Below are 24,623 nucleotides of genomic sequence, written 5' to 3'. Positions count from 1 at the left end.
CTTTCTTGTAATTATATATTATTTAATGAATGTTTCATGTATATTGACAAACTGCCCTTTCTAATTTTAGATGCTGGCATTGTCTTGCATTGGGCTTCTGATTGAGTTAGACCCTCACACTAATTGGATTGCATATTTGTCATCTCGTGGTTACCTGAAGTATATTATAGATAGCCTTCTTGATGCAGATGAAAAACTTGTGGCTGTTTTAGAGCCAGTTCCTCGCTCAGTTTCAGCATTGTATGTTTATGAATCTAAAATGGTAAGACTTCATTACTCTATTGAGCTAGTAATTATTGTTAAATAGTTCACATGGTTAATTTTCATTGTGTCCTAATGATATCATTTACATCTGGTTCAGGCCATGCTATGCCGTGTTGCTGCTTCACATTCTGGAGCAGAGATGCTGTTGGAACACGGTTTAATGGGCTGTCTGTCATCCATGAGTATATTTGATAGGCACCCAGATATTAGACAGAGGTAAGTAATTGCCTCTTAATGTATGCAACACACATGGAAATTGATTGTGCAGTAAACATTACCACAACATTTCATTAAGGTTACTGTTTAACAAATGAAGAGATCATTATTTCAACACATATGTAATGAATTGACACAGTGTAGAGTGCTTATTTTAAATGTTGTGTGCTGTTGACAGTTTTATTTGTTAATTGACACAGTAATCTCTGTTGTTATAACAAATAAACAAACCCCACCTGGATCACTTCTTTTATTACTGACTACCGTCTTCAATCTGCACTGCAGATTATCTTCAGGTGTAACACTGAAAAGTGCAGAAGTGTTCCACACAGTGTTTGTTTATTTGTTATAACTTTATTTGGATTTGGATTCTATCAAGAGACTTGTTTCTTGTGTTGCCCATTCAAATAAAGGACTTTGTTGAACAGTTTCCTTTCACAAACAGGGTAACCAGTGGGAAACTGTTAAACATAGCTTGTAATTTTCTAGAATTCCTTCCCACGTTTGAGACTTGGTTAAGAAAAGCGACCATAGTTTTAAGCAGCACAGAATAAACATTTTATTGCAACTAATTCACACGTAACACTCAGAACACATACATATGAACAAGAATAAAGAACATAAATAGAAATTAATCACAAAGAACATATATCTTAGCAAAAGCATAGATTCTCATTTATAACACTCCCACTTAAAAAAAAAAAAAAAAAATTACATAAATAAAATAAAATAAAAAAATAGAAAAAAAGAAAAAAAAACCTCGTACTATCAGTCCACATTCCTTTATCACTTGCTGATGGCTTATACTTGTGAGTGACTGAGTTAACATACCAGCAAATGCAAACCTCTTTTGGACAAATCAAAAGCACCTTTGTTATCACAATAAAGTTTAATGGGCTCATTTTTGGTGCATGGAAAGATTTCCAGTTTTGACCTCTTCAGCCAGAGTCTCTTTTGTCACGCTGTGGCCAGGGCCATAGGGCCATATATTCAGCTTCAGTAATTGATAAAGCTATTTTGAGCTGTTTGTTGGTGCTCCAGGAAATAACAGCGCCTTGTGATTTAAAAAGAAAACCTATGACTGACTGCCTGTCCTCCTTGTCTCCTGCCCGGTCTGCATCACTATATCCTGTGACATTCCAGTTCTCTTCCCCAGAAAACGGCAGCTTCAAATCCATAGTCCTGTTCGAGTACCTCACGGATTTTTTAACTGCCTGCAAGTAAGGCATGCCCGGATCGTACTTGAAGTGTCTTACAACTGTGACTGCACACGTGAAGTCAAGTCTGGTTCCCAACTTCACATACATGAAACTGTTTATAGCTTCTCTGTCGTGAACATTTCTCATGAATTTTCTCTCTTTGTCTGTCTCAGGGCTCATATCTTGGGTAAGTACTTGGTTGTTGTGTACATGCATTGCTGGATTACAATCCTTCATGTTGTATTTATTTAATATTTGTATTCTAGACTGAACCACCTGTAATAGTCTCCTTTTGTGCTTTCCTGTGATTCAGATGCACAAGCAATTTAACACTTCTCCTAGCATTTTTGGTTTAAATTCCTCTTTGAGTTTCTTTTTTGAAGCTTTCCTTCTCTTTTGGGATCTTACTGAAATTCACATGTCGCCGTCATAAATGGTAACACTTAATATGGTATTTCTATTATTCTTTTGATAAACACACGAATCTGCTGTACTTCTCGTAAAGTTCAAATTTAAGAGTTTTTTTGTTTATCTTAATGAATCTGTTGCGACTGCCATGTTTTGATCCGTAAACATGATACAGTTGTCCTTCACAGTTCAAGTGTTAACATCAATCTGGGATTTTGATATAAATCTCCTCCTTCAAATCACCTTGTAGGAATGCTGTTTTAGAGTTTAAGTGATTTATGTCTAGGTCATATGTGGTAGCCAAACAAGCAGACACTGCAATGAATTATTGCGGATTACTAAGGCATGTGTCTCTTCATAGTTTAAAACCTTTGTGCACATCATTTAACCATTAGCTGTTCTTTGTATCTGAAAATATGTTCTTGAAAATTCATTTTGGTCGTGAATATCTGTTTGGTGTGCCTATTGCCTTTTCCAATGTCCGATTTTCAACATGTGACTATAATTCTTCTGTAATTGTCTGAAGCTAACTATGTGATCTGAAGCTAACTGTGCGATCAGTTATTTTGTAAACCAATCTGAATTCTCTGTCTGTAGAGTAACAGATCACATAATCATTCATCTTCATTGGTTTTGGAAATCTTGATAATTTTCTAAATGTTTGACTTTGCTGTGAGGAGCACAGTTTTTGTGACTTTTGAATTTGAATCTTCTGAGCTTCTTTGATCAGGTAAAATACATCTTGAATCGTCGTCAACAGTAGGTTCAGATTAAGCTATTTCTGATTTGTCTTGTTTAATTTTGGGCTTCCCTTTTAAAGCACCGTTATATCGTCATTATTTTGAATGATCTGTTACTTCAAGTTCTGTCTTTTTTCTACCAATATGTCCATCAGTGTGTGTCTCACCAATTCCTCTAGTGGGTAAATTGTAATTATTCCCTGCTATCGATTGTGGAGTTAACATTGATTTCCATGAATTCATTCCACACAGGAGTTTAGACACGTGCTGAAGCATCAGAGTCAGTTTACCAGTTATTATTTATGGCTTACCTGCTGTAATGAAGAATGTCTTATAATTTGAAGTCCCTTCTGATGACTTGTTGCTTCCTTTGTTTTTGCTGCAACAGTTTCTTGCAATATAACCATACTTATTACAATTATAGCATCTTGTTCAGTTGAAAAACTGCATCACTATTTATAGAGTAGCAGTGCTTTTTGTCCTCCACTCCCTGCAACAACTTACTTGTAACAGTGTCTCTAGTTACTGGTATATTGAAATTATTTAGGCTCATAATCATTGATTTGTAGCCGTCCTGTAACGCTGCCAATAAAATGCGTCCTACCTTTCCATCTTTAACTTCAAAATTCAGACCATTTAACTTATTAGAAGCGGAAATTATTTTGGGTGGATATTCTTCTACTGATGTACTGTTTTTCAGTCGAGTTGTTAAGTATGTAGTCAGCAAATCATTTCTCTTGTAAAGTCGTGAGTCTTCATATAACCATTTTAATTTATCAGAGTTTTCTTTTGCTGTTGTCATACACATAAATTCCTGGATCGACTGACAATATTATTTTTGCTCTAGCATCACACATTTTCAACATGTCACTCACTTCACTTGAGGTGCACCCTTGCAGCTTTTTATAGTGAAGAAGAGTTTCCATTTGCAGACTGACACATATTGTAGCTCTGTCTTCCTTTCAGTTTTTCTCTATAAATGATGATAAAATATAATGCCATAATTCTAGCTTCAAATAGACTGCTGAACTTACGTCTATATATTAAGCAAACTGTGTTTACTGCACAGAGTAGGTAGACTGGGCCCACGATCTGTTTTTTTTTTTTTTTTTCTTTAATATTCAGTAAAGCTATCACAGTTTGAAGTAGCACACAAGAAACCTTATATTGCACCAATGCACGCATTTAATATTCAGAACACCTGCCTGTGAACAAGAATAAACAATATACATGGAAATTAAAGGCAAAGATTGTATAACTCAACAGAGGCAAAAATTCCCATTTATGACAGACTCTTGGTTTCCAAGCTGTTTTATTCTCTGAAAGTTAGCGGACAAAATTGGTACATAGATATGTGTAAAGATGTGAATACTGTTAGTAAAATATTTCTGGTGCCCTCCCCTCCGTACTGTGTTGGAACTTCACATAGGTCATCCTGAGTGGCAAGGCAATGTGGGAGCTATTTTTGACATGAAAAAAGTGAGAAATGTCAGAATGGAGATGCTGTTTCTGACTGTGCATTTGATATGAGCAGGAAGGCAAACAAGGAGTCTGTGCGTAGTCTTCGCCACCAACTTCTCCAGATTTGTGGGGTATGCAGGGCTTGGCCAGAAATGAAGGTGACAGAAGCATCAGCCCCAGGCATATAGAGGAAATAGTACTTTTGGCGCAGGTTGTACGAGACGTGAACCGTTTGTTACTACAGTGTCCAGGTAGCGGTTGGTGTGGCAGAAAGATTACAGAGTGGTAAGCCAAGAGTTGTGCGGTTGAGTATGTACGCAGTAGCTTTTTCCATCTTTAAACTACTTACACTGTAAAGAAACCAAAAGAATGCCCAATAAATTGTATTTATTAATATTTTCATAAGAGGCATGAAAGGAATGGTTAAGGAATGTTTGTGATGGCAAATAAATTTCAAGAAAAAACTGTACGTACAGCATTCATGAGGACTCTGCAGATCACTTTCCAAGAAGGGATTGTAATTAAAGCACACAAGACTCTGTATTCCATTAGTTTCATTTTTACCTCGGAGAAGACTGCAGCAAAACACATTCCATTCTACATTAGATTTGTTTTTCTACAAAAACTTTAAAACCCCATATAATTGTAAAAAATCAGATCAGAAAATGAGTGCTTCCCCTGTCATTACAGTGAATATCCTTCTGGCACGTGAAAATCATCAACTGTAAAATAATAAGAGTATTTAATTTTAAATAAGTACTTCTCGTCATGTAATTCATTGGCCTGTTTATATTCTGAGAAAGGATACACTTTCTGTCTGCAATTGTGATGTATATGTTCGAATGAATTATTCTTGGATCTTAATCTATATGGGTGTCATATTAGTGTCTCTCAGCTTGTTGATGACATTCTTTGTTCTTCTGCAATATTAGTATTCCAAAATGTCTGCTGTTACGTATTCTGGTACATAATAGATTTTGACACTGTGACTTTTGATTCAAGAGCATGGAACTTTCACTTAATCCACTGGGTTCTGAGGCACGACTACTCTTAGTAAAATACTCTGCATGTGGCCTATGAAGTTGTGTCTCAAATTATCTAACGAGTAGTCTGCTGTTACTTGGAAGCTGGTTTGCAGGGAAATAAGGATTTGAAGTTAACAAACCGAAATTCCATACAGACAGTCTACTTACATGTTTACTAGTTTGTCAGTTACCACTCAAATATAGAAAAACTTACGAATGAAGAAAAGCTGTTTAAAGGACTTGAAATAATATATCAAGTAAATGAGTCTACTGAAGATTTCTGAAGCTAGGAAGTTAGAAATGGCAGAAAAAGCAGTTATTCAAGGATACAGTGAAAGGTGTAATGGTTCTCTGCTGCTGAGTTGCTCTTCTAAACAGCATCCCATATGAGCAAACCAGTTGCATCTTTACCCATAGTTACTCGTACTCTTAGGTACTTGGACTGTGCTCGGTTCTGTCTAAAAAGAATAGCTTCATAGTGTCAATCCGTGCACATGCTCCATTTTGTCTGGCACGTCCACCGGGCTTCAAGGGACAATCAGGTTGCCACCGGTGCCTTCATCTTGGCCTTCGAAGGTGACACATTACCCGAGAAGGTGAAGATGATGGTCTACCGATGTGACGTCAAGCCATATATCCCTCCCCCAATGCGGTTCTTCAAGTGTTGGAAGTTTGGACATATGTCTTCCCGCTGTGCTTCCAGCCTTATATGTCGAGATTGTGATCGTCCATCCCATCCCGATAGTCCATGAGCCCTATCTCCTACATATGTTAACTGCGGAGAGCACCATCCACCTTGTTTGCCGGACTGTAAGATTCTGCAGAAGGAAAGGAAAATAATAGAATACAAGACCCTGGACTGAATGACCTACACTGAGGCTAAACGACATCTTACGCTGCCACTGTCACTCCTGTTACAACTCCATCCATTGCTCCCCATGCAGTCAGCTCTCAGAGCCAGAAGACCACACCTGCCCCCTTGACGGTGGGGGCACTTCCCTCTCTGTTGCTCTCACACCGCCTAACTTGGGAGCAGCAACCCCCCAACCATCGGGGACATCCATCCCCACTTCGAAGCCAAAGAATCTTGTTTTCTTTGGCTTCTCTTGCTAGGAAGGGGTCCGGGTCTCTCCCTTCCCAGATTCCTATCAGTGGCAAACCAGACATCCGCCAGTGGCTGAAGAAGCCCCAGGTAGCTGGTCGTAGGGTTTCGCGGTCCTCTTCAGTCCCGGAGACTGAATCAAAGAAGCTCTCCCAGCTAGATCAACCCGAGGAACAGCGCGAGAAATCAAAACCGAAGACCTCTAAGAAGAAAGAAATTGCAGTGGTACCCCCACCATTGTCGTTACCTACCAGCTCCGCGTCTGAGGATGAGGTGGAGATTATGGCATCCGCTGAGGATCTAGATCTTTCTGGTCCCTCAGACACGATGGATTTCGCTCCCGTAGGTACTCAATCGGTGGCAGCAGGTGACCCAGCGGCGTAATCTACCCCCTCGGTCCCTTCACGCCCTTCTCTGCTATGGACAATGTCATCCTCCAGTGGAACTGCAGTGGTGTTTTCCACCACCGTGCTGAGCTTTGACAACTTCTCAGCCTTCACACTTTCCTCTGCATTTCTCTTCAGGAAACTTGGGTTCTGGTGATGCTCTGTGGCTATCAGGGTTATTATAAGAAGCGGGCAGCGTATCAGAGGTTGTCTGGTGGCGTCTGCATCTACGTCCTTCTCTCTCTTTACAGTGAGTCTGTCCCTTTACAAACACCTTTAGAGGCTGTCACTGTTCGGGTGTGGACAACTCAGCCTGTTACTGTCTGCAGTCTCTATCTTTCACCGGATGGTGATGTCCCGCAGCAAGTCCTGGCTGCACTGATAGCCCAGTTGCCGCCACCTTTACTGTTACTGGGCGACTTCAATGCCCATAACCATCTATGGGGTGGATCAGTGGCAACAGGCTGAGGCAGCATCGTTGACCAAGTACTGGCACAGCTTGACCTTTCTCTTCTAAATAATGGTGCCTTCACACATTTTAGTGTGGCTCATGGCATGTACTCAGCCATCGACCTTTTGATCTGCAGCCCTAGCCTATTACCATCTGTCCAATGGAGTGTGCACGACGACTTGTGCGGTAGTGACCACTTTCTGATCTTTCTGTCACTGCCACAGTGTCACTCTTCGGAGTGCCCCTTCAGATTGGCTATGAATAAGGCTGACTGGGACTTGTTCACCTCCATTGCCACTATTGAGCATCTTTCCAGTGACGCCATTGGTGCGGTGGTTCACTCGGTCACCACCAGCATCATTACTGCCGCAGAAGTTACCGTTCCCTGTTCTTCTGGGTCTCCTCGGCGGTGGGCTGTGCCTTGGTGATCGCCCGAGATCGCTGAAGCGAAAAAAGATCACAGGTGGGCACTCCCGTGTCACAAGCAGCATCCCTCATTGGAACACCGCCTTTAGACAGCTCTGTGCGTGAGCCCACCGCCTCATTCGCCAGCACAAGCAGGAATTCTGGGAACGGTATCTCCACCATTTGTCTCTGTACCTCTCCATCGCAGGTTTGGGCCAAGATTAGGCGACTCTATGGCCATCGGATCCCCCTCAGCGTACTTGCAGTTTCACGAATGGAGCAGTCTGTACTGACTCCGACACAATTGCAAACAGCTTAGCGGAGCATTTTGCTAGGAGTTCCACTTCTGCGAATTACCCACTGGCCTTCCACTCCCTGAAAGAGTGGTTGGAACATCGGAGCCTTTTATTTCACACACGCCACCCTGAATCGTACAATGCTCCATTCAGTGAGTGGGAATTCCAAAGAGCCCTAGCCACTTGCCCTGATACGGCTCCTGGGTCAGATCACATCCACTGTCAGGTGCTCGAACACCTCTCGGTTGACTGCCAGCGATGCCCGCATCTCGTGGTCGTGCGGTAGCGTTCTCGCTTCCCACGCCCGGGTTCCCGGGTTCGATTCCCGGCGGGGCCAGGGATTTTCTCTGCCTCGTGATGGCTGGGTGTTGTGTGCTGTCCTTAGGTTAGTTAGGTTTAAGTAGTTCTAAGTTCTAGGGGACTTATGACCCCAGCAGTTGAGTCCCATAGTGCTCAGAGCCATTTGACTGCCAGCGATGCCTCCTAGACCTTTCCAACCTTATCTAGGTTGAGGATGAGTTCCCGTCACAATGGCGGGAAAGCATCGTAATCCTCGTGCTGAAATCTGGCAAGATCCCACTGGAGGTGGACATCTACCGCCCCATTAGCCTCACCAACGTTCTGAGCAAGTTGCTCGAGTGCACGGTGAGCCGGAGGTTGAGTTGGCTACTTGACTCTCGGGGCCTTCTGGCTCCGTCTCAGTTTGGGTTCCGTAAGGGCCGCTGTGCCACTGATAATCTGGTGTGCCTGGAGTCTGCCATCCGTATGGCCTTTGCCCACCATCAGCATCTGGTCGCCGTCTTTTTTGACATGCGGAAGGCATACAATACGACATGGCGACATCACATCCTCTCTACACTTCATGGTTGGGGTCTTCGGGGTCCGCCCCTGATTTTCATACAAATTTTTCTGTCGCTTCGTTCCTTCCATATGCAAGTTGCGGCCTCCCATAGTTCCTCCCGAGTTCAGGAGAATGGGGTCCCACAAGGATCTGTCTTAAGTGTCTGCCTCTTTTTAATTGCAATTAATTGGCTCGCTGCAGTGGTGGGAACGTCTGTCTCAACTTCCTTGTATACTGACGACTTATGCCTATACTATAGCTCCACTGGCATTGCAGCTGCTGAACAACAGCTGTAGGGCACTATCTGCAAGGCGCAGTCTTGGGCTGTAGCGCATGGCTTCCAGTTTTCAGCTGCCAAGACCTGCGTTATGCATTTCTGCCAGTGACGCACAGTTCACCCTGAGCCACAGCTTTATCTCGACGACCCACCTCTTGCTGTGGTGGAGATGCATCGGCTTTTGGAATTGGTTTTTGATACCTAGTTGACTTGGCTCCCTCCATATTCGACAGCTTAAACAGACGTGCTGGCGGCATCTTAACGCTCTTCATTGCTTGACTCACACCAGCTGAGGTGCCGATCGGTCTACCCTTCTACAGCTGTACCAGGCTTTAATTCAGTCCTGTCTAAATTATGGGAGCCTGGCTTACAGTTTGGCATCCCCATCCTTCACAGCGGGATCCGACTCGCCACTGGAGCTTTCCAGACAAGACCTATCAGCAGCGTACTTGTGGAGGCAGGTGTCCCTCCATTGTGTTTCCGACGCCAGCAATTACTGGCCGCTTATACCACACATGTTTGTAGCTTGCCCGGGCATCCCAATTATCGTCTCCCATTCCCTCAGTCGATCGTCCGTCTTCCGGAACGACGGCCCCAGTCAGGGTGTACGGTCGCGATTTGCGTCAGAACTCTTCTCTCTGGGCTTGAGGTTTTCTCTCTTCCACCTCTTTTCCGGGCCCTTCTGCGTATTCCCCAGTGGTGTGTGCCCCGCCCGTGCCTTCGGCTCGATTTGGCACAGGGCCCGAAGCACTCCGTCCCTCCCGAAGCTCTCCGCCGCCGCTTTCTTTAAATCCTTGCTGCGTTTCAAGGCTCTGACGTCTATACTGACGGTTCGATGGTTGCCGGTCGTGTCGGTTATGCTCTTACTCTAGGGGATCGTTACGAACAACACTCATTGCCGGCTGGCTGCAGTGTTTTCACTGCCGAGCTGGTCACCATCTCTCGTGCCCTAGAGTATATCCGCTCCTGCTTGGGTGAGTCCTTCGTTATCTGTAGTGAATCCCTGAGCAGTTTACGAGCTATCGACCAGTGTTTCCCTCGCTTTCGTCTGGTGATGGCTATCTGGGAGTCCCTCCGTACTCTTGCCCATTGCGGCCAGTGTGTGGTCTTTGTGTGGACCCCTGGTCACGACGGCATCCCGGGAAAAGAGAACGGGTTGACACACTGGCCAAACAGGCTGTCGGTGCACCGGCCTCGGAGACTGGCCTTTCGGAGAGTGACTGCAGGTCAGTTTTGCGGCAGGAGGTTCTTTGCACCTGGGGTGAAGAATGGCGCACCCTTCCTTCACCCAACAAACTTCGGGCCATTGAGGAGGCTACTGGTGTGTGGCGCTCCTCCTGGCGAGCCTCCCGCAAGGACTCTGCTGTCCTCTGCCGGCTGCGCAGTGGCCACACCTGGGTGACGCACAGTTATTTGTTGCACCACGAGGACCCACCTTTATGTCACTGCGGGTCAGCTTTGACGGTGGTCCACATCTTGTCGGAATGCCCGCTTTTAACTCTGCTCGGGCAGTCGTTCGCGCTGCCTGATATGCTTGCTGCACTTTTATCAGATGATGTTGCAATGGCAGATTTAGTTTTGAGTTTTATTCGTGCAGGGGTTTTTTATCGCTTCATCTAAGTGTTTGTCCCTTTTTTGTGTTGAGTCTGGCCTTTGGCCTACGATGTTTAGACTGGGGTTTTTAGTGCGTCTCTTGGTGGTTGGCTTTTCCTTTTTTGTTTCTATGTCGGCCAACCACTGTCACAGTCTGTGTGATTTTAATTCCTTTTGTCTGGTCTCTGTCTCTGTCTTTCTTGTCCTGTGTCGTCTCTTGTGTCATCTCCATTGTTTGTTTTTATTCTTTGTGCGTGTTTAAAGTTCGTGGAAAAAAGGACCGACGGCCCTAGTAGTCTGGTCCCTTCAATCCCACAAGCCAACCGACTTGTCGGACACTCTGACATTTTTGGTACATCTCTTGCACAAAGGCCATGCGAATGACAGCTCTCCAAATTCCCAGCTTTGGTATTTACCCATTTCCGGCGCCGCTGCTCGTACCTGGACTCCCCACCTGGCCGGACCTGCTGCAGCGTGCCTCGAGCCCTGGGCCCGCTAGCTTTCTGCCGTACAACAATTTCATTTTACCTCCTATCGACACTGGGCAGCCGATTAGGTCACATGCACTTAATGTTGTAAAGGGAAATATTTGCAGCAGGCTCACCAATAGGATAAAGCCAGTGAAATGAACTGGGAAAGGAGGGTGGAGGGAAAGAAATAGTGGAAGAGAGAATCCAGTAGAACAATATATCTGTGCCAGTGCTCCATACAAGGAAGATTTCTACAATTTGATACATAGTGTTACATACTGTTAGCTCATCCTTATTGTAAGAATAATTTAATATGTAGTTGCAGCTCCTGAGATGATGTCCCCCATTTGTCATGGGTACACTGCCCAGTCACAAAGAACAGTGGTAGAATAAGTAGTACATTGTTAGTAAAGAAACCAAATATTAGACTCATTGCTACGAAGTCATGTTACAGCATGGAAGTAACTAAACAATTTCCCAAGCAGTCAAGTAATACAGATCTGGGTATGTGCAATGACAGATAGCCATCCCTGCATCACGCAGTATTGAGTTAATTATTTGTAATACCACTCATCATTTCCAAGTAATTTGAAATTTTGCTGGTACAGTTTGCTTATGGTGCTTGTATCCTATGTTGGCACCATTCATCATTGCACACTAGTAGAACTGTTATGAATTTTTAGTACAAATCAATAATGAAATACAATTACCACTACATTGATAATAATAACTTTGTGATATTGTTGCTGTCTGCTTGTATGTTTTTCTAGTTTTGGCAATACTGTTGATAAATAATGACCTTAATAAAAAAAATTCCTTTGGAAATATAAATCTTAATTTGTAGAGTGAAGGGGAAGTTGTTTTAAAATTTTAAGAATGAAACAATTCTCATACTTCTTTCATAGTGATACTTCTTTAACTTCATCTCTTCTAATGATTTATATTTTGTGTTTCAGTGTCCCAAACCTAGATGTAAATATTTTACCATCTGTTACACAACGCTTCCTTCAGATTCTGTTCCCAGCCCTCGACTTGTGCGATTCTGTACTGACATCTTTGACACCAGATAACCAGTCTTGCTGTTCTCAGGTTAGTCACACAACATTACCTGAGCTGGGTATGGTTTGAATAGAGTACTCACCTGTTACTCAGTGTAGGTAATCCCATTGTAATGTTTGTTACAGATCCATCATTTTCTCCTGAGTCACAGTGTTATGGTGTGTACGGTTCTGCGTGCTGCTGGACCATCATTGCCAATGCCATTCCTTAGTGAAGTGGCTCGTATTACTGGAATTATTGCCCGCTGCACAAACTTTGGTAAGCTGAATGGTGTTTGTTTTTGCATTTTTAACTGCCTTTCGTGCATTGACGATAATAACAACGCTTCCATTGCTTAGTGTCCAACACCCTGTTTGTTGCTTGTTAAGATGTTGTCCTGAAGTAAGTGTAAGGATTATACAACTGAGAATAGTTTGTTTTTCCATAAGGTGCCTCTATGCTGATAACAAACTCAGTGCTGAATAATTTTTCTAACATTTTGTCACGATTGCGATGGAGCAATTGGTGTGAGCGAAACAGGCATTTGTTTCATAGCTAAAGCGTATCTGTGGAGAGCACAATGACTGCTGTTGCAATTTTTGGCATTTTATTTTATTTTTGTTATTGCTCCGACTGTAGGACCCGTCATAGCTTTTGCACCATCTGTGCACACATCTATGCAATTAGACCATGAAACTTCGTTAGTCCTTAAAAAATCATCCAACAGATGGAATATTTCAGCACCTGTTGTGTTGACAGGTAGTGGTCTGCACAATAAGAAGTCCTCCTCAAAACATCCAGAATATTCATAACGGAGAAAAGCCAATAAAATCGCAAATCCTGCAACATCAGTGGATTCATCTATTTGCAGAGAAAATGAATTGTGTTGGATGCGAGAAACAAGAGTGTCTTTCACATCATTTGACATGTCAACAATGCGACTCTTGACAGTATTGTTTGATAATGGCACCAAAGTTACCAGCTTTACTGCGTTTTCGTCTAGCAAGCAAGAAACAATGTCATTAAAACATGGCTTTATGAGGCTTTCTGCAATGATATGAGCTTTGCCTGTTTTTACCACTCGATAACTAACCAAGAAAGAGGCTTTTAATGAATTTTCATTAATTGCTTTTGCATGAGTTTTCATGCAATGCTGAGAAGCAGCTAGTTCAGCGCTCCTCCTTTTGAAAAAATTGATGTCTTTAGCCTGGAAATCCGGGTGAGTACCTGCAAAACGACGGCGCAATTTAACTGGAACCATTGAACTGTTCGGAAGGACTCATGCACAAATTACACACTGAGCTTTACTCTCCTTTGTCTCTGTAAAGCCCATTTCTAAATAGCTTTCATTGTGCTTACGATTCTTGGTTATTCCACTTACACAGGATATTGCAACTAATGGAGTACTTGCAGCGTTTTCACATAATAATTCTGGCTGTGGAGCTTCTTGTGATTGTTCTTCCTTTGGTCGTCCTCCCTCCTCATTCATTTCAACTGGAAACTTCCCTTGTTTTGAAGGCAATGGAGAAACTGCACCTTTCTTCAATGCCTGACTTCAGCCACCGATCCATGTTAGAAGTAATAAACTGGTCAAAAATCGACTTATGAAATAGGTAGTGCACTGACTAAGCAAGTTTAACATTTAATGATGCCTGGGGCCGGGCCGCGTACGTGCCAGCGAGCACTGTGATGGGTCGACAAAACTCGCTCCGCGCATGCGTAAAAGGTTTCAGTGCATGTAGCGCCGTGAGCCGGCACACAAACGACCCCAGTATTGTTGCAAAACAGTCGGTCAGAGAAGCAGCATTCTCCAGCACTAAACTGTGTATGCGTGCTCACTTAGGAACCCGAAAGGCTGCTTGGGAATACAACCTGAAGTAACAGTACACGTTTTTCACACGAAAAAAAAAAATGATGAATTTGATTTTCACATTTTTATTCAATAGTTTTACTCATTATTTTACACGATTTAGTGAAAGGTGGCCGCGGACCCCCTAGAAAGAGCCGGCAGACCCATAATGGGTCCGCGGACCACACGTTGGGAAGCCCTGCATTCGAGGAACAAATATGTTGGTTGACACTTCTAGGACCGTAAGCTCGTGGAATGTTAACGGTAAACCACACCACACCATGACATGTTGCTCTTGTGTAGCATCTAATGCTGGAGCTAGTTGAGCATTTCTCTTGACAGTTGAACTTACTAAATGAATTCAATCAATTATTGATAAAATGATTTAATTGTATCTAAAAACACAGATGATGTGACTTACCGAACGAAAGTGCTGGCAGGTCGATAGACACACAAACAAACATACACACGAAATTCAAGCTTTCACAACAAACTGTTGCCTCATCAGGAAAGAGGGAAGGAGAGGGAAAGACGAAAGAATGTGGGTTTTAAGGGAGAGGGTAAGGAGTCATTCCAATCCTGGGAGCGGAAAGACTTACCTTAGGGGGAAAAAAGGACAGGTATACACACACACACACACACACACACACACACACACACACACACACACACCCATCCTGCTTGTGTCTGTGTATGTGTGGATGGATATGTGTGTGTGTGTGCAAGTGTATACCTGTCCTTTTTTCCCCCTAAGGCAAGTCTTTCCGCTTCCGGGATTGGAATGACTCCTTACCCTCTCCCTTAAAACCCACATCCTTTCGTCTTTCCCTCTCCTTCCCTCTGTCCTGATGAGGCAACAGTTTGTTGCGAAAGCTTGAATTTCGTGTGTATGTTTGTGTTTTTTTGTGTGTCTATCGACCTGCCAGCACTTTCGTTCGGTAAGTCACATCATGTTTTTAGATATATTTTTCCCACGTGGAATGTTTCCCTCTATTATATTCAAATGATTTAATTGAATAGATAAAAACTGTACTCACCAAGCGGCAGCAGAACACACACATAAGACTGTTGTGACTGGCAAGTGTTTGGAGCCAGTGGCTCCTTCAGGCAGAAGGGTTGAAGGGGAAGGAAGAAGGGTGAAGGAAAAGGACTGGAGAGGTCTAGGAAAAGGGGTAGATTTTGGGAAAGTCACCCAGAACCGTGGCTCTGGGGAGACTTTGTTGTCGTCTGTCCTGTTCAAACGGTCGTCTGTTTTCAACCTTATGTGCTAACCCATTTGTTTGTTTATCTGTATCACCAAGATTAATCAGCACTCTGCCCCTATGTCTTTTCTAATACCGATTTCCTTGCTCGTGTTGTACATAACAATTCCAGAGGTTCCATTTTGGGCCCCTTACTTTTTCTTGTGTATATCAATGACCTTTCATCAGTAACATTACCAGATGCCAAGTTTGTTTTGTTTGCTGATGATACAAACATTGCAATAAATAGCAAATCAAGTGTAGTCTTTGAAAGATCAGCCAATAAAATATTTGTAGACATTAATCACTGGTTCCTAGCCAATTCTTTGTCACTAAACTTTGAAAAAACACACTACATGCAGTTCAGAACTTGTAAGGGGTGTCCCAAGAGTATATGTCTAACATATGATGACAAGAAGATAGAAGAAGTGGACGGTGTTAAATTCTTGGGATTACAGCTTGATAATAAATTCAACTGGGAGGAGCACACCACAGAACTGCTGAAGCGTCTTAACAAATCTCTGTTTGCAATGCGAATTTTGTCAGACATAGGGGATATAAAAATGAAAAAGCTGGCATACTATGCTTACTTTCATTCCATAATGTCATATGGGATTATTTTCTGGGGTAATTCATCAAGCCAAGCTAAAGTTTTCCGGGCACAAAAACGTGCAGTAAGAATTATATGTGGTGTGAACTCAAGAACATCCTGCAGAAGCCTGTTTAGGGAACTAGGGATACTAACTACAGCTTCCCAATATATTTATTCCTTAATGAAATTTGTCATTAAAAATATATCACTTTTTCAAACCAACAGCTCAATTCATGGAATCAATACTAGAAATAAGAATAATCTTCACAAGGATTTAAAGTCACTTAGTCTTGTACAAAAAGGTGTGCATTATTCAGGAACACACATTTTCAATAACTTGCCAGCAGCCATAAAAAGCTTAACAACCAATGAAATTCAGTTTAAGAGAAGCCTAAAGGATTTATTGGTGGCCAACTCCTTCTACTCCATTGATGAATTTCTGAGGAAAACCAACTGATTTGTATATAAGTACAACATAACTTCTGCACAATTTCAGTGCAGTAATGTGTTCACTGAAAATTTGTGTGTGTGTGTGTGTGTGTGTGTGTGTGTGTGTGTGTGTGTAAGTATAATCTAACTTCTGCACCATTTCAGTGCAGTAATGTGTTCATTGTAAATAAGTATTACAGTAGTTGTATTACATGTTTCTTACCTTATAAATAAATATAAAACTTTTTTATTTTAAATTCAGTGCAATAGTATTTGTAAAATGACTCTTAGTGTTCATTAAAAAATGACGATCATTCCACTTGGGACCTGTGGAATGGTACATTAGCTTATTTGTTTTAGTTTAAATATTTGTCGTGTATTGTTGTTTTTCTGACATGTTCCACATCCTGGAGGACCTCCTCACTACGGATCAATTGGAATGAAAGTAAATCTAATCTCTAATCTAATCTTGCATACAACAATTTATGGTTCATTACACTGCATGGTCTTCTCCCGATCGTCTTTCACTTATTTATTCACAAATTTGACAGCTATTTTCTTTTCCACCATCCACTTATCTTGTTTATATGCAATTCATCCATGTTTTTGTGCGTTTGTTTTTCGGCAAATCGATGTGATCGACTTTTATTGCCATCTCTGACGTCACATTAATTGCCAAGCTAGGTAGTTTACATTTTCCCCCCTGACTTTCACTTTCTGTTTATCCAGCTTCTAAAATTTCGTCTGTTTTCACGACTTTCCTGATTGATTTTTTCCTTTTATCATTTTTCTTTATTAGTATAGATTGCTTACTCATTACCTCTTATTAATGGTTTCTGCACAAATTCTTCCAACTTTTTTAATCGCTTTTCTTTCCATCCCTGCCCCCCCGCCCCCAATCTTTTTCACCCTCTGCTTATTTATTTTTTGCAACTCTCCTGATTTTTAACTCTCCAAACTGTCTTCTCTTGCCTTGATGAACCCATCCCATATTGCATCCGTTCCTTACAAAAACTTCGCACTGTCAAAACTAAGGTCTCACATTCTGTTTCTTGAAACCTTCTTGTCCCTTGGAGTTACTCCAAAAGGCCTGACATTGAAATTCCGTGTTTCTGGATGCAGTCCTATCCTACACCAGGGTCTAGAACAATCAGTCTTTCCTTCTCATCCTGTACAGTAAGTCTCCCCTGACCTGCGGTTCTGGGCGACTTTCCCAAAATCTACCCCTTTTCTTACACCTCTCCAATCCTTTTCCTTCACTCTTCTTCCTTCCCCTTCAACCCTTCTGCCTGAAGGAGCCAATGGCTCCGAAAGTTTGCCAATCACAACAACAGTCTTTAATGTGTGTGTTCTGCTGCTGCTTGGCAAGTAGATTTTTTATCTACCCAATTAAATAATTTTACTAAATGAATTGTAATTCTAGGATCATAATTTCTTGGAATTTTATCAGTAAACCACACCATGACACATGGCTCTTTTGTAGCATCTGATATTGGAGCTGGACAGCCATTTTTCTTGACAGTTAGCCTTACTAATGAACCAGTGATAGAATATGTTACTCTTCTTTGGATTTTCTCTATTTCTTCTATCAGTTCTGTACGGTAAGTGTTTCAGACAGAGAAGCAGTAATCAAGTATTATTTTAAGAAATATGGAAAGCAGTCACTCTTTTACATAATTTTACTTATGTCAGTAGGCATTTTGCACTTTTGCCCCTATTCAGTTGCTGTTACACATATTTAATCCTCAGTTAACACATTGTTAAACATCGACTGCAATTTTGATTCTTCAGCTGCCTTTCTATTTTGCTTTTTGTTGTTCCAATTTTTGCGTTAATAAATGTGGCACAAACAGTTTTTATGTGTATGTTGCACAAACCAGGGCAATGTCTGCCATGACATCCTTAAAATTTATCCAGATCTTCATACTACACATTGTATACTGATGAACTGTAGTATCTGCTTTCGAAGCAAATTGTGAAGAATGTAACTGTTTTTAATTCGGAATGCTGTAGTGGCTTTTATTTAAACTCATTTAATAGTTTTCAACTTTCAGTTTGTAAGATAGCTACCTTTTTGTCAGCAAATGTGTGTTCGTTCATTACAGAAGATTTGTTTATTGAAAACTTCATACATGGTGCTATGTGGAAATTGGATAACTTCAGTTACTTTCTCTTTTTCTGTGCATATGTCATCTTTCTCCCTTTTCCTAATCACCTTTTTCGCCCATGTCATTACCTTCAAATTTAGTTCCCCAGCTTTTATTCACTTTCAGATTTCACACAAAATTGATCTTTCACATGCACAAAATTTTCGCTTTCAAACATGCAGCGATTTTCCTTTTTGGTAGCAGCTGGAACACAGTTAATGTATCTAGTTACAGCTTAAACGAACCAAAGCTTTATGTTTATGGTGACTGTATTTTTAAGACAGTGTTACTGAAAGATTTGTTACAAAAACAAATGAAAAATTTAGATAAAATGATCAGATTCACTGAATCAGTTTTTAATATATTGTTTTTGTAATACACATTATGATTATTAATTCCATTTTGTTATCTCAAATTTGTGTCAACAGATTTTCGGGGTACACGTGATTTCAGTGATGTTGAAGTATCTGGTCAGATGCAGAGGATACAGAAGCTAATGCTGACACTTCTGCCCCGATTTGTTGTTACTGAAAAAGTTTTAAAAGATTTGGGCAGTCAAGAGGCAGTAACACATTTCCTCCAGACCGCTTGCCATTTAGCTCTGCACACTCGTAACTTGGTGGCAAGCCGTGGTGTGGATCCTAGAGCAACAGTTGTAGTTCTGCGACCAAGCCTTGGGGATCGATTCACTCCATTTGATCATCATCATGCAAGAGGTAAATTGTTTTTGGTTTGTTGTCTTATTTTGACTGCTCATAAAATAACTGTTTGATTCCTCTTACTCCACATCACTTTCCCATAGTTACTTTATTGTGCATTTATTTGATTTTTTGTTGTTGAAACATATGGTTTTATTTGAATCTACATATTTGTATATATGAAAAGAGACCACTTGGAGGGCATACATGTATTACTAAAATTATACTCTGTGATGTGCACCAGAAGTATTATTGATGAATTTTCTAGTTTTCAAACAGGTTATACATCTGTATTCAACAATAAACTGGTCTAAATAAAAAGTGAAATTTGCTGTAGAACACTCCAAATAGGTTAATGCAAATATCTTTACATCTACTTGGAATGTACACTGGTGATAACTAAGTCTAGGAGTATTAAGGAAGTTGAGCAATATATGGCCAGTACATGTTTTGCTATTTGGCTTACGATGAAAAGAACTGACGCTAAAATGAACTGCACTAACTATTCTTCTGTACTCTTCAGCTTATCTTTATTCCTGTCCCCATCTACAACCAATATCCCTATGCTGTCTCGCCCGTTCCTTACGTTTGCTTTACATTTACTCTTCCTTGTGTATACCTTTCTTGGTTTACTTTTATTTCTTTTTATTGTCTTCATTTAAATTATTTTCACACGAGATGAGACTAGCAGTCAGTGCGGACCAGTTGAAACAGCAGCACAACAAATTTTATTTTCTTTTGCGTGCACAGTGTCATTTCTAGTAGAGTTTAACAGATTGGAATGGATGATGGAGACAGGCATAATGCATCTTTTTTCCCCTTAAAGATCAGCGTTTTCAAAGAGATTGTAAATTTTTCCGTCCGAGGCTTGATAATTTCAGGCAGTTCCAGTGCCACTGCTTCTATATTGTTGGACCTTTTCTGGTGCAAGCCATTCTTGTTACTGGATGCCATGATTTCCCTAAAGATTTAGGGATAGGTTTTCAGCTGCATACAAAATTACTGGTTTCAGGACTGTTTCGTAGTGATGTATATTAGTATTTTGTGAAAAGACAGTATTATGAAAAGGGTATATTGCTGCTTGCCATATAGAGGAGACATTTGAGTCATGGACAGGCACAACAAAAGACTGCTGCACATTTGAGCTTTCGGCCAAAAGGCATTTTTCTATCATAGAAAACATGTACACATTCACACATGCGCAACTGACACAAACGTGACCAGTGTCTCTGGCCGCCGAGGCTGGACTGCTTGTAACCAACTGCATTTGATGGGAGTAGCAGTCATAGCAGTTTTTGAGTTGTGGGACTGAATGGCTATTTATCATTAAAAGCCAGTCAGTCTACCGTGGTTTCGTTGGACTTTGTTCCCATTCTCATTGGGCTGTAGTCGGTTTCCATCAGTTTTTTTCCGCAGATCCGGATGATGGTTTTTTTTTTTTTTCCCCTCCAAGAACACAGTTGAAAAGCTTCAGAGACAGTTTGTTGCATTGTTTGACTTCAATTTTGCTCTTGTAGGGATGTGAGAGGCATTATAGGAACTTTATCTGGAAATTTGTATCTGTTCGGGTGGCTGTAGTTATGCCAGCAGTTTAAAGTTAACCCCAAATTCATTAAGGACTATGTGGTATATTGAATAGTAGGCTTTCCTAAGTCCACTAAGACCATCACATATTGTTTATACCTTAGAGTACAATATCTGATGATGCCCCTCATTTCATCTTTTGTCAAGTGGTCTGCGCTGTAGGTACCAGACAAAGGGTTCATTGGAGTAAATTGTGCTTTTGAGTTATCACAGTTTAGGAGTCTTTTAATATAATCTGCTACAGTGTTGCAGCTTTCTTCATCTGAAGTTGCCATTGTTCCATCCTTTTGGCGATAACATAGTTTATAGTCCACAAGTTTTCTTTTAAGAGTTGTAAAACTTCCCACTTTCATTTCTCGTAATGTTTTTGTCTAATTTGTCAATAAATGATTTTTTTATGTTTTTCTTTCTCATTTCTGATCACTCTGGCTATTAGAGCCTGTTGGATTTTATAGATTCCCCGGTCAGTTTCCAATTTCATTGACTAACACTGTTTCTGAATTGCGTAGGTGGGAACTTTCCCTGCAATACATCCTACGTTCCCGTAACCCTCCTGGCCTCAACCTTCATTAGTCACTGTCCTCACCCATTCAGCCCCCTCCCTGTTCCTATTCCAGCACTACACAGCCGTCATTTCACCACCACACTCAGTCTTTTAATTTCTTTTTATTTCTCTCCTTTCAAGCTACTTAACCCCTCCCCCCTCCACACCTTCTCTCCTGCCCTCCATCTAAGCTGCAACACTTGACTGTCCACCACTCGCACCATACTATCCCTCCCCCTCCCCACCCACCCATCTCCTTACCCCCTCCCAGTCGCCACTCCCCTCATGCACTGGTGCTGCTGTTCGCAGTGTGGTCTCAGCTCTCTGAGGCTGCAGACATGTGTGCAAGTTGCGTTTATGTGAATGTGTGTGTGCGTGTATGTGTATGTGTGTCTACTGCTGACAAAGGCCTTAATGGCCGAAAAGCTTTAATTGTGTGAATCTTTTTGTTGTGCCTATCGTGACTCAGCATCTTCGCTATATGGTGAGTAGCAACTTTCCTTTTCTGGTATTGTTACATTCCATCCTGGATTTTTCATTGTTTGTTGTAAGTGCCATTCTGACCTTACTCATTGCCATTGCCAGAACGTTCTCCGGATCTCCCAATTCTCGAAAACATCTGGTCGTGTGTTGTCGAGAGACTGCTGTACCACCGCTCGTCAGCCTGTATGGCTGACAAACTCTCACACAGAGCTGAAGTATCAGGTATCCCCTGACAAACCTTTATCTGTTGTCTGAGCTCAGTTTGACTCGAAGCCTCATCTCACCCAGTAAGTCTCCCAAGGCCTGTGGTTCTGGGTAGCTTTCCCGAAATCTACCCCTTTTCCTAGACCTCTCCAGTTCTTTTCCTTCGCCCATCTTCCTTCCCCTTCAACTCTTCTGCCTGAAGAAGGAGCCACGTGCTCCGAAAGCTTGCCTTATTATTACCTTCTATTACGTGTGTGTCCTGCCACCACTTAGTGAGCAGATTTTTTAATCTATTCTTTTACAACTAAATACATAGGAATTACAATTATGAATAACTTAAATTGGAGCAGTCACATAGATAACTTTGTGGTAAAGGCAAACCAAAGACTGTGTTTTACTGGCGGAAAACTTGAAAGATACTACAGGGTTACTAAGAGTGTGCCTACCCTATGCTTGTCTGTCCTCTGCTAGAGTATTGCTCAGCAGAATGGGATCCTGACCAGATATAATTGATGGAGAACATTGAAAAAGTTCAAAGAACAACAGCTTGTTTTGCATTATTGTGAAATAGGGGGAAAGTGTGTCATGGACATGATATGTGATTTGGGATACCAATCATTCAAACAGAGCTGTTTTTCATTGTGGTGAGATCTTTTCATGAAATCTCACTGTTCAACATTCTCCTCTGAATGTGGAAATGTTTTTTTAACATCCACCTACATAAGGAGAAATGATCATTATAATAAAATAATTCAAAGTTTGCACGGGAACATTTAAGTGTTCATTCTTCCTGTGCACTATTCGAGACTGGAACTGTAGAAAGTAGAACCCTCTGTGAGCCCTTAATTGTGAATTGCAGAGTAGTTGTGAGGCTGTAGATGTAGATGATCTGGTATGTGGAAGTAATCGCTTAAGGTGTAGCTGTTTTCAGGTGCTGAGAAAACGTTTTAGCATGACTGGTTATGTTTGTGGTAAATTTAATATAATTAACTATTTTTCACTATAATGAGAATGTCTCCATCTGATTACGTTGCAGGTAGTGTTTTAGTCAGACCTACCTCTTCCATTAGTCTCATCTTCCTGTTAAATGAATGGTCAAAGTAGTATTGTTATAGACTGGTTCTTAGGGTAAATATATGATAATGCAAGAAATGTGAACCTTAGTTGGTAGAAGACTTACATACTTTCTAGTTAATTTCATGTGATTGTGTTTAAGCATTGCTTACATGCATCTATTTCCTTTTCAGAGTTGCAAAACATTGGAGAAGGAGGTTCACCATCACTGGGTGTTATGGTGTACCAGCTCGTGCAGACAGTGTCGTACCAACAGAAGGAAGCTGCTGCACTGGAACTTCTGGTTCGGCAAAAAAATTCTTTGTCTAGTATGAGTGGTGCTGAACTTAAACAGGTAGGCTGGAAAAAAACTGGATTGTTTTTATTGTTCTCCCCCGTAGTGTCTGTGTATTTACACTTTCCCTTTGATACCCCTGTTTTCATCATGCTAAGGGACTTCAGAAAATTTTGATATCAAGAAGTACTGTATTTATATTTGTGTATCTATCAGCTCAGCTTTTCTTATCCTTGTCTCAACAAAAGGCAAGTAGAAAGTCATCTACTGTCATAAACATGATTGAGTGATTGTTGTTATGAATAGAAATACATTTACTCCAGGTATAAAAAATTGACTGAAAAGTGTGTGTGTGTGTGTGTGTGTGTGTGTGTGTGTGTGTGTGTGTGTCCTGTCTTTTTCTACGTCCGAGAGAGGACTTAGGCCGGCAGCTGAATAGATCTAGCATTCTTTCTCACGTGCCCGTCTCCAACTCAGTACCTTCTCTGTGTGGTGAGTAGGTACTTATTACTCGGTTTAGTACCAAAGTCTTCATGCATGCACTTACAAGCTATTTTCCAAAATGTCATTTTACATACTATGTGAAATTCTTGCAAATGACATCTCTTAAAATGATCAAAAAAATTTGAGACTATCGGAAAATTCATGGGTGCCATTCTGCCACTGTTGTATAATCTGTCTTATAATTTCATCCATTGGCAGTAAAGATTTTTAATTCCTTGTGCAGCAGCCAGACTCTTAACATAACTCAAATATCAGCTTACTATTACTATCCTGTTATCAGTACAGGGATCAATCACAGAATCACCTAGTCCTGTTGTTATGTTATGTTGATAAAAAGTAACAGTAATGACAACACCTAGGAACATTTATTTGAATTATTTCATCTTTGTAACTCAAAATTATGACAGATGCATGAACAACTGACAAAAAATTAAAATCACAGTTACAATAATGCATGTTAAAACTATAGATACAGGGTGAGGCAGAGTAAAGAGTCAACAGAATTGTCAAAAACCATGAAAATTCCACAGAAGTTTGTCTTTAGTAACTGATGACTATTTCATTCGTTTTTAAACCATCCACATAAGTTGTTTAACAATATCCATCATGAGTGAATGCCCACCCCCCACCCCACCGGGGTCCACATCTCTTCTGTGAATATGTGCGTGGCGAGCACGGGACTCCAAGCTAGTGCGGCTCTCTTTCCTTTCCGGGCTGCATACCTTCCAACTCTGCCTCTTCCCTTCCCCTTCTCCCCCTATGGGAGTATGTTTCGTGCCTACATCCGGAGACAGATGCTTGTAACTGTAAGACAGTCTCTCTTCTTTG

The 24,623-nt window shown here is 41.3% G+C and overlaps 1 protein-coding gene across 1 annotated transcript in view; it reads left to right on the top strand.

Moving 5' to 3' along the window:
* Window positions 1-24,623, top strand: part of LOC124612680 (nuclear pore complex protein Nup205) — a 314,008-nt gene that overhangs the window by 273,587 nt on the left and 15,798 nt on the right. The window contains exons 26-31 of the mRNA XM_047141009.1: window positions 71-262; window positions 362-480; window positions 12,091-12,223; window positions 12,319-12,451; window positions 18,859-19,146; window positions 23,191-23,351. Of these exons, the coding sequence (XP_046996965.1) occupies window positions 71-262; window positions 362-480; window positions 12,091-12,223; window positions 12,319-12,451; window positions 18,859-19,146; window positions 23,191-23,351 (1,026 nt within the window). The remainder of the gene's footprint in view (window positions 1-70; window positions 263-361; window positions 481-12,090; window positions 12,224-12,318; window positions 12,452-18,858; window positions 19,147-23,190; window positions 23,352-24,623) is intronic.

Source organism: Schistocerca americana, chromosome 4 (assembly GCF_021461395.2).
Source record: "Schistocerca americana isolate TAMUIC-IGC-003095 chromosome 4, iqSchAmer2.1, whole genome shotgun sequence".
Taxonomy (NCBI): Eukaryota; Metazoa; Arthropoda; class Insecta; order Orthoptera; family Acrididae; genus Schistocerca; species Schistocerca americana.
The sequence above is the reverse complement of the archived record's forward strand: the minus strand, read 5'-3'. Positions and strand labels throughout refer to the sequence as shown.